General features: G+C 39.3%; 2 protein-coding genes across 2 annotated transcripts; both read left to right on the top strand.

The window, feature by feature from the left end:
- The first annotated feature begins 762 nt into the window (after nt 1-762).
- Nucleotides 763-1487, top strand: LOC102753254 (olfactory receptor 1E2-like). The gene is given in 2 exon segments (XM_015569743.1): nt 763-939; nt 942-1487. Coding segments are annotated over 2 exon segments (723 nt in total).
- Nucleotides 1488-8034: 6547 nt separating this feature from the next.
- Nucleotides 8035-8979, top strand: LOC102752412 (olfactory receptor 1E2). Its single transcript, XM_006772636.1, has one exon. The coding sequence runs from the start codon at nt 8035-8037 to the stop codon at nt 8977-8979; it is 945 nt and encodes a 314-aa protein (XP_006772699.1).
- The last annotated feature ends 2087 nt before the right edge of the window (nt 8980-11066 follow it).

Here is an 11066-nt window from a genome sequence, read left to right as displayed (position 1 = left end):
TGCCTTTAAAGTTAGAGGAATGCATGTCTCAGTCTGAAGCACAACCAACAAATATTTATGAAACATCAGCTTCATTGAGGCACCATGCCAGTTGCCGGTCCTGCTGCAGTCATGCCCTTTTCTGCATGGAGTTTCCAGTTCAGTAGGGATGACACTATAAACAAATAATCCCCATGGGACTGAGTGCTGTAGGGATGAGCTCAGGATGCTGTGGAAACCTAGCAGTGGATTCCCATCTGGTCTGGGGAGAGGGAATAAGTAGGGGAAGCCAGGGGAAGGAGCAGAGGGAGTAAGGTGCTAGGCAAAGGGAACATAAGTGCGAAAAGCTGAAGGCAATGAACTGTGACATATAAGTCCTGTACTGGTGGAGAGAGGACCGTGTCACTGTGGAGCCAGATGAAGCTGTGGAGATAGGCAAGTGTCAGATCATGAAGCCCATTTGGAAGGATTTTAAAAAATTATTGAGGGAGGAAGAAGGATGGAAGGAAAGGGGAGAGAGAAAATAGATAAGAGAGTTTTAGAAACGCTGGAATATTGCTATGGAATATTGCTATTTGTCAAAGAGAGCTGAAGAAAAAAAGGCATTTTTCCATCATAAAGATTCTGATTATAGAGATTTTGGGTCTGGAGGTTATATTATTGTTATGAAACTGATATAACATATTTTTGCAGACCATCACACAGACCATATTGTATAAAATATGTTTTATTTAAATTCAGATTTTAATGAACACTGTTCTCTTAAAGGCATTGAAGAAGTATATGGCAGGAAGGAATCAAACTGCCATCACAGAGTTCCTCCTCCAGGGCCTGCCCATCGAGTCAGAGCAGAAAAACCTGTTCTATGCCCTGTTCCTGGTCATGTATGTTACCACCGTCCTGGGGAACCTCCTCATCATTTTCCTGATTCGCCTGGACTCTCAGCTCCACACGCCCATGTATTTGTTTCTGGCCCCAAGCTCTGTCTCTCCCTGGTAGCGCTATCCTGGGGGCTGACCATGTTGCATGCCATGTTACACACTCTGCTCATGGCCAGGTTGTGTTTTTGTGCTGACAATGTGATTCCTCACTTTTTCTGTGACATGTCTGCTCTGCTGAAGCTGTCCTGCTCTGACACTCAAGTTAATGAGTTGGTGATATTTATCATGGGAGGGCTCATTCTTGTCATCCCATTCCTACTCATCATCCTGTCCTATGCACGGATTGTATCATCTATTCTCAAGGTCCCCTCTGCTAGAGGTATGAGCAAGGCCTTCTCCACCTGTGGCTCCCACATGGCTGTGGTGTCACTGTTCTATGGGACAATTATTGGTCTCTATTTATGCCCATCAGCTGATAATTCTACTGTGAAGGATATGGTCATGGCTATGATGTACACTGTGGTGACCCCCATGCTGAACCCGTTCATCTACAGCCTGAGGAACAGAGACATGAAGGGAGCCCTGGGAAGAGTCTTTTGTAGAAAGAAAACTCCCTTTTCTGTATGATGATAAAGCGTAGTATTTTTGAATAATTTTATCCAGTAGACAAATTCATATTAAAAACCCATGGACACAGACCATAGTGGGTGAAGGACTGGGGAGGGGAAGGAAGTAGGGAGCAGGGGCATTAATGGAGGAAAAAGAGGGACAACTTTTCAACAACAAAGATAAATTGAAAAAACGAATAGATATTTTTTGTAAGAAAATATTGTGATATTAACTTACTCTTTTTTTAGTATTGATGTTTTTAAAAGAAATGACATTCTAAACAATTGTACAGTAAGTAAAAGAGATGAAGTGGAGGTGTGCAGTTAAACATAGAAAGGGGATCTCAGTGACATGTTCACAAAGTCTTTCTCTTTATTGTCCCAGGTGATCCTCAAGAAGCATTATTTAAAAACTTTGAACTGATCTATGTGCCTCTAATTATTAAAGCAGTAATTTACCATATCATGTGTTTTTTTAACCAAAACTTTGCTCTAAAAATACTTGTCCTCCCAAGTCCATATGAAATAAAATTCGAACTTCTTACTGTCCTGATTACCTCTGCTAGACTGGACTTTTTATTGTTGGCTACAAATTCTCAACTTACCTCTTCTCCAGCAAGTGCTCACAATACTCTCTCTTAACCTTTAGTTATCTGATTTACTTTCATTTCTTTTGACCTGAAGCTTACATAAATGGATTTTCTCTTTGCTACAATAGTTTAGTTTGTCTTTACCTGAGAGCTCACTTAACACCTGGAATCCTTAACATTTTCCCTCAGGTATGAGAAAGAAAGCCAGAGTCTGGTTAACAGTCTCACTGTCACTCTTGTGTAGTATTTTGGAAATTATCAAAAAATTTTAGACTCATGATCTTAATCTACTCTTGTGACAAATTCTGCTCCTTTTTGTGGAATCTTATCACCTTTATAAAGATTGAAAAAAGGAATTTGAATATAGACACATTTACTATGTGCAAAATAAAGATAAATCTTCAAAAGATGAAAAATTTGAAAAAGACAATTTCCTGCCTTTAGGAGCATCTGATCTGTCATATCTTCCTAATAATATAACTAGCACATATACAAGGTGGAGCAAAAGTGGGTGTATAGTTGTGAGTATGCAGAGAAAAAAGGGGAAAAAAGAAAAAGAAAGAAAAATGGGATTTGATGACTTGCCGGTCCCAGAGTGGGTTAGTATTGAGCTTATTTATTATGCCAGTATATTTGAACTTAGGGTTTCTTCCTATTTTCTCGCACCTTGGAAGTAGGGGTAGCGGGCCTTCATATTTCAATTTGAGCTCCATATATGGCACTGTCTAGGTTTCCAACTTGGGTCCATTTTTTCCTTATTCTCCCCACTAAGTGATGACATCTAAACCCATAATTTTAATCCTCTCATGCATTCTTACCTCCACATCTCTACCTGCAGCCTATACTTTTCTCCAGTTCTTAATTTTTATTTTTATCTTCATAGTAGACATCTCCACTTCAAATACTCCATGAACACTTTAATCTTAGTAAACAAATATGAACTCCTTATATTTCCTCCATATTTGTTTTATATTCCATTTATAGCTTTATTGAGGTAAAACTGATAAAAATTGTACACATTAAACTATACATCTTAATGAATTTAAACATATACATACAGCCATGATATAGCACCACAATCAAGGTATTAAGCATATCCGTTACCTCCAAGAATTTTCTTGTGTACTTTTCTGGGTCTTTTTTAAAAAAATTTAAGAATGTTTGAACATGAGTTCTATCCTCTTAACATATTTTGTAGTGCACAATACCATAATATCAGCAATAGGGACGATATTGTACAACAGACCTTGAGAAGTTACTCATCTTACACAAAAGAAACTTTATTTTATTTTACCTATTGATAAGTCATTCCAATGCCCCCCTTATTTCAGTCCCTGACACCCACCATTTTATTCTGTTCTTTTAGGAGTTTGATTAATTTTGATACCTTATATAGGTGGAGTCATGCAATCTCTGTTTTCTGTAACAGGGTTATTTCACTTAACACACTGTCTTCTGAGTTCATCCATGTTGTCACAGATGTCAAGGTTTTTTTAAAGGTTGCATAATATTCCACTGTCTGCATGCATATGCCACATTTTATTTATTCATTCATGTATTGATGGACATTTGGGTTGTTTCCATATCTTGGCTAGTGTGAACGGGGAAGAACAGATATCTCTTTGAGATCATGGTTAAATTTTCTTTGGACAGCCGAAACCGGTTTGGCTCAGTGGATAGAGCGTTGGCCTGCGGACTGAAGGGTCCCAGGTTCGATTCCGGTCAAGGGCATGTGCCTTGGTTGCGGGCACATCCCCAGTGGGGAGTGTGCAGGAGGCGGCTGGTCGATGTTTCTCTCCCATCGATGTTTCTAGCTCTCTATCTCTCTCCTTTCCTCTCTGTAAAAACTCAATAAAATATATTTTAAAAAAAAATTTTCTTTGGATATGTACTCACCACAGAATTGGGGTTACTGGTTCATACGGCAATTTTGTTTTTATTTATTTTGAAGAACCTCCCTACTGTTTTCCATAGTGACTGCACCATTCTACATTCCCACCCACAGTGTATAGTGTTTTCTTTTCCCACAGGTTCTCCAACACTCATTTTTTAAAAATAATATCCACCCACCCTAACAGGTAGGAGGTTATATCTCATTGTGGTTTTGATTTGCATTTTCCTGATGATTAGTAATGTTTAGCCCCTTTTTCATATTCCTGGGGGCCTTATGTATGTCTTTGGAGAAGCACTTTTCACTTTTTTAAGTGGGATAATTAATTTTTTTTGCTATTGAGTTCTGGAGAATCTCCTATATTTTGAATATCAACTCCTTATCAGGTAGATGGTTTGAAACTATTTCCCCCCATTCTGCAGGAGTTCTTTTTACTTTATTGATTGTTTTCTTTGGTGTACAGAAACTTTTTAATTTGGTGTCACATCAAATAGTAGTTAGGAATAAACTCAACAAAGATGTGAAAGACTTGCATACTGAAAACCATCAAATGTAGCTGGAAGAATTTAAAGCAGACATAAGTAAATATAAAAATGTGACATGTTCATGGATTGGGAGAATTAATATCATGAAATGTCCATATTCCCAAAGTGATTCACTGCCATCTTTATCCTTTCTATTGTATCCTATTGTATATGTGTACCACATCTTTTGTGAGTATGCACAACACTCTCATCCCTGCTAATTTTTATGGCTTCTCCCTCTACCTTCACCTCAGAAAATGTAGGTTCAAGCCCCACAAGACCACTGTTATTCCTCAGACAGGCAGTATGTAAACATCTATTTATGAACTTTTCTCTATTCTACCTTCTCCCAAGGTATAGTCAGGTGTTATCAGTGACTGTAATCGGCCACTTCTTTAAGACTCAGAGAATTGTCCTGAGAGGTCCTGGGTAATTTCTTTGCCTTTAATGAATTCCTCCAGGATCTAGCTTCCTTTAGGATCCAAAGTTCCTTAGACCCAAGGATGTGTAGAATGGGAGATGTGAGAAGGGATGTTGCAGACACAGTGATGACTACAGAGACTGTTACTCAAATGCCTTAGTGAATAAAGAGGAGCAGGATCTCAAACCAGGGGCCTGGAATCACCCTCAAACAGACTGAGTAAGTTGGACAAATGACCCTTCTAACTGGAAGATCTTGACTTCTCAGGTTGTGTGATGTTCTGCTGGAGAGTTTACAGGTATGATGACCTTCCTCTTTTCTATTTCTCAGCCTCCCATGACTTCCCCAAATTCTAGGAATATTTTGAATAATATTCATCAATGAAATTCTTTAATTAATGGCAGCATTCATAAATATTATCTATTGCATAAATGTATTCCCACAAGATTATATTATTCCAATATAATGGTAGCTTTTAAAAAATGTATTTTATTGATTTTTTACAGAGAGGAAGGGAGAGGGATAGAGAGTTAGAAACATTGATGAGAGAGAAACATTCATCAGCTGCCTCCTGCACACCTCCTAATGGGGATGTGCCCACAACCAAGGGCTAAGTGATAATGGCAACTTTTGAGATAGACTTTAATGCAATAGTTCTGATCCCTTGCTTTATTTTAGAACCACATAGAAGCTTTATAGAATTTTGCACAGGCTCCCTCTCAGAGGTTGTGATTAATTTATATGAGGGCATCAGTAATCCATATTTTTAAAAGCATCATATATCCTTGCAACCCCTTGTGTAGTTTATGGATAATAGCACTGGTATTAGCTGGGCACTGAATTAAAAGCCGCTTTCCTACTGAATCACAATAAGTGTTTTACTTGAACTCCAGGGTAATTGCATAGACATTCATTTCAGAAGCACTGCCCTAGGTTTTTTTTTGTTTTTGTTTTTTTAAATGTGAAGTCCAACCTGAGAACTATAGACTTAATGGGCAAGGAAGTTTGAGAGGCTTATTGCATTATTGGTGGGAGCATCTGCAAGTTCTGTCTCCTATTTGTCATCTCCAGCATACTATTGGCACAAGAGTCAGGTCCCACTCATTAACCTGGGAAACAAAATTCAAGGAAACCATGTGTGTGGTTCACCTGAGGTTCCCCCCCACTGTGCTGTCAGTGCAGAGTGTCCAAGTGTAAAACTGTCTATGTGGCTGGATCAAACAGCATCAGGGGCAACAATCCCAGCAACTGGACTCAGTTATGTCTTTATGAAGGAGCTTCCCCTATTTCTTAGTTCTCCTTCTCTGCTTTCTTTGTTTGCTTTTAGGCACATTAAGGTGTCTTAGTGAGTGTGCTCCAGAGAAATAGAACCAATAGATTATCTATCTATCTGTCATCTATCTACCTACCTATCTATCTGTCTAAATAGCTATATATCTCTATTATCTTTATAATCTCTATTAGTGACAAAGCATAGTGAATCTTAGGTACCCTGTCATTTTCCATGGGCTCAAAATTACAACCAGCTATTCTGTAATAAATTGTCATATTTAGTGTGAAAGTGTTGAGGCCAGTGAGTTCTTGTTCTGGGAAAATTTAGTAGGAGCAGTGACAGTCACTTACAAGAACTGCTGACTTTAAAGTTGGAGAAGTGCATGTTTCAGCCTGAAGCACAGCCGATAAATATTTATGAAACATCAGTTTCATTGAGACACTGTGCTAGCCGTCCGGCAGTCAGGACCTTTTCTGCATGGACTTTACAATTTAGTAGGAAAGACAGCTGTAAACAAATAATCGCCACGGGACTGAGTGCTGTGGGGGTAAGCTCAGGATGCTATGGAAACCTAGCAGTGGATTCCCACCTGGTTTGGGGAGAGAGGGACTAAGTGGGGGCAAGCCAGGGGAAGAAGCAGAGGGAGCAAGCTGCCTGGCCAGGTGGAACGAATTGCTTTTTTAAAAAAAGGAAATTTGCCGAACCGGTTTGGCTCAGTGGATAGAGCGTCGGCCTGCGGACTCAAGGGTCCAAGGTTCGATTCCGGTCAAGGGCATATACCTTGGTTGCGGGCACATCCCCAGTGGGGGGCGTGCAGGAGGCAGCTGATCGATGTTTCTCTCTCATGGATGTTTCTAACTCTCTATCCTCTCCCTTCTTCTCTGTAAAAAAATCAATAAAATATATTTAAAAAAATAAAAATAAAAAATAAAAAAAGGAAATTTGCCTGTATCTTCAGGGCAATGAGAATCCAAGAAGACTTAAGGAAGAATGAGGATCTGTTTTTCATTTTAGACTTCCACAGTGTCAAAGAAAGACATCAAAGGAAAGTGTCCAAGCATGGAGGCAGGGAGATGAATTAAGAGGCCATTCCAATTGTACAGACAAGATATGATGCCTTCCTGGTCTAGGTTAGTGACATTTGAAATAAGGAGTTGATGAGAAGCAGAAAATCTATAGGACAGCTGGAAGATTGCATGGTGGTGAGAGTAAGGAATGAAAACTCTCTGGTTTCTGACTGGGGAACCTGGATCTCTCTTACTGGGATATAGGAAATTAGAGGAGGTCAAGATTGGGAGAGGGGCGAGATGAGATCATGAATCCGCTTACTTTAAAATGTGTGTGATACGTCCAAGGAAAGAGAATCATTAAGCAAATGGGTACACAGTTTTATAAGTTAGAGAGTCATCTACAAGTCAATTCTAAATAGTAATTGAAGCCTTTGGAATTGTTGAGTTTTTCTTGGTGGTATGTGTGGAATTATAAGAGAACAATGTTTATGAAAAGCCCTGGAACCTCAACATGTAAGATATTGACAGGGCAGGAGCCAAGCACACTTATGGAGGCTATCTAGGCAGGCAGATACGAGGAAAAGCAATACCTATTGTGTTAAAGGAAATAGATAAGAGTGTGTTAGAAAGGCTTGAATATTGTTACTTGTTAAAGAGAATTGATGAAAACAAGGCTTTTCCATCATAAGGATTCTGATTATAGACATTTGGGGTCTAGAGGTTATATTATCATGATGAAACTGATATAATGCATTTTTGCAGACTATCTAAAAGACCACATAGTAAAAAATATGTTTTATTTAAATTGAGATTTTAATGGACACTGTTGTCTCTACTTAAAGGCATTGAAGAAGTATATGGCAGGAAGGAATCAAACTGACATCACAGAGTTCCTCCTCCAGGGCCTGCCCATCCAGTCAGAGCAGAAAAACCTGCTCTATGCCCTGTTCCTGGTCATGTATGTTACCACCATCCTGGGGAACCTTCTCATCATTTTCCTGATTCGCCTGGACTCTCAGCTCCACACACCCATGTATTTGTTTCTCAGTAACTTGTCCTTCTCTGACCTCTGCTTCTCCTCTGTCACAATGCCCAAGTTGCTGCAGAACATGCAGAGCCAAGTCCCATCCATCCCCTACGCAGGCTGCCTGACCCAGATGTACTTCTTCCTGTTTTTTGCAGACCTGGAGGATTTCCTCCTTGTGGCCATGGCCTATGACCGCTATGTGGCCATCTGCTTCCCCTTGCACTACACCACCATCATGGGCCCCAAGCTCTGTCTCTCCCTGGTGGCTCTGTCCTGGGGGCTGACCATGTTGCATGGCATGTTACACACACTGCTCATGGCCAGGTTGAGTTTTTGTGCCAACAATGTGATTCCTCACTTTTTCTGTGACATGTCTGCTCTGCTGAAGCTGTCCTGCTCTGACACCCGAGTTAATGACCTGGTGATATTTACCATCGGAGGGCTCATTGTTGTCATCCCATTCCTACTCATCGTCATGTCCTATGCACGAATTGTGTCATCCATCCTCAAGGTCCCTTCTGCTAGAGGTATGCGCAAGGCCTTCTCCACCTGTGGCTCCCACCTGGCTGTGGTGTCACTGTTCTTTGGGACAATTATTGCTCTTTATTTATTCCCATCAGCTGATAATTCTACTGTGAAGGAGATGGTCATGGCTATGATGTACTCTGTGGTGACGCCCATGCTGAACCCGTTCATCTACAGCCTGAGGAACAGAGACATGAAGGGAGCCCTGGGAAGAGTCTTTTGTAGAAAGAAAACTCCCTTTTCTGTATGATGATAAAGCGTAGTATTTTTGAATACTTTTATCCAGTAGACAAATTCATATTAAAAACCCATGGACACAGACCATAATGGGGTGAAGGACTTGGGAGGGGAAGGAAGTGGGGAATAGGGGAGTTAATGGAGGAAAGAGAGGGACTTCTGTAATACTTTAAACAATAAAAATAAATTAAAAAAACTAATAAGTCTTTTTTGTAAAAAAATATTGTGATATTAACTTACTTTTTTTTTAGAATTGATGTTTTTAAAAGAAATGACATTCTTAACAATTGCACAGTAAGTAAAAGAGATGATGAGGAGGTGTGTAGTTTAACTCAGAAATGGGATCTCAGTGACTTGTTAGTGAAGTTTTCCTTTTTATTATTGCAGGTGATCCTGAAGAAGCATTATTTAAAAACTTTGAACTGATCTATTTGTCTCCAGTTATTGAAGCAATAATTTAATGTGTTTTTTAACCAAAACTCCGCTTTAAAAATATTTGTTCTTCCAAGTCAATATTGACTAAAACACAAACTTCTCACTCTCTTGACTACCTCTGCTAAACTGGACTTTATGTTGTTGACTACAAATTCCTAACTTATGTCTTCCTCAGCAAGTGTTCACAGTACTCTCTCTCAGGATTGATTTTGCTGTGTCCCAGTGACTTTGGGTTGTTGTCTATTCATTTTCATTTGTTTTCAGGAAGTTTTTTTTATTTCTTTCTTGATCTTGCTTGTAACCCATTCATACTATTTAATAAAAGAGTAATATGCAAAATGACCATCACTCCAACACACAAGATGGCCACCCCATGTGGACACAAGATGGCCAGCAGGGGAGGGCAGTTGTGGGCAATCAGGCCTGCAGGGGAGGGTAGTTAGGGGCAATCTGACTGGCAGGGGAGCAGTTAGGCATCAATCAGGCTAGCAGGAGAGTGGTTAGGATCAATCAGGCAGGCAGGCAGGCGAGTGGTTGGAAACCAGCAGTCCTGGATTGTGAGAGGGATGTCTGAGGCAGTTGGACATCCCTTGAGGGGTCCCAAATTGGAGAGGGTGCAGACTGGGCTTAGGAACACCTCCCCCGAACCCCCTGCATGAATTTCATGCACCGGGCCTCTAGTTGTTTAATAACGTGCTATTTAGCCTCATGTGTTTGAATGTTTTGGTGTGTTTTTACTGTAGTTGATTTCTAATTCTACTCCACTGTAATCTGAGAAGATGCTTGATATGATTTCAATCTTCTTGAACTTGTAGAGACTTGTTTTGTGTCCTAATATGTGTTCGATCTTTGTGAATGATCCATGTGCATTTAAGAAGAATGTACATTCTGCAACATTCAGGTGAAATGTTCTATAAATGTCAATTAAATCCATCTGATTCAGTGTGTCCTTTAGAGTCACTGTTTCCTTGTTTTTACCTCTTTGAGATTTAGGTGATGATCAAAGTAACTGTAGACAGTGTACTGTATGGCACATTATGTTCGTTGCATTTAGTTGCTCTGGACATTATAAAATCAATAGACTATGCTGCTGAAGCCAAATTTCAAAATGGATACTGTATTCTTCCTATCTCCCTTGTAATCTCAATCAGATAAGGTTTTTTGTTTCTTGTCCATAGCTGTTTGGGGTGAGCATTCAATTTCTTGCAAAAAGCTAAATGTAATATGTGGATATACTTCAATCTAATCATAACATATTTATTTAGTTTATAATATCTTCAGAGTATTACAAGGTGCTGTGAAAGAAACAAATTTTGTATTAGGCACAGCTCCCACACCTTTCTTCTCCTATGGATTTTACTCCCGTGTGCAATAAGGTTTTTACTCTTTGTTCAATTTATGTTTTTTTTTATTGATACACTAATATAACTACATTGCCAACAAATTGTAAACAAAAGAATAAATATAGTCCATAAAGTGATTACCTTAACAAAAAAACTACTGGCATTTTACTGTTTTCTTTTAGTCCTTTCTTTCTGGACATGTAGGTTTTCCCTTTTGGTTGTTATAGTGTACATATATGCTTACAGCTTTTTTTTTAAACATTTTATAATACTATAAACATTGTCCATTTCACTACAAGATTTTTGCATCTTTATTGTGAAT

Source organism: Myotis davidii, unplaced genomic scaffold (assembly GCF_000327345.1).
Source record: "Myotis davidii unplaced genomic scaffold, ASM32734v1 scaffold5886, whole genome shotgun sequence".
Classification (NCBI taxonomy): Eukaryota; Metazoa; Chordata; class Mammalia; order Chiroptera; family Vespertilionidae; genus Myotis; species Myotis davidii.
Note: the sequence above shows the minus strand (reverse complement) of the source record. Positions and strands in the feature narration are given on the sequence as shown.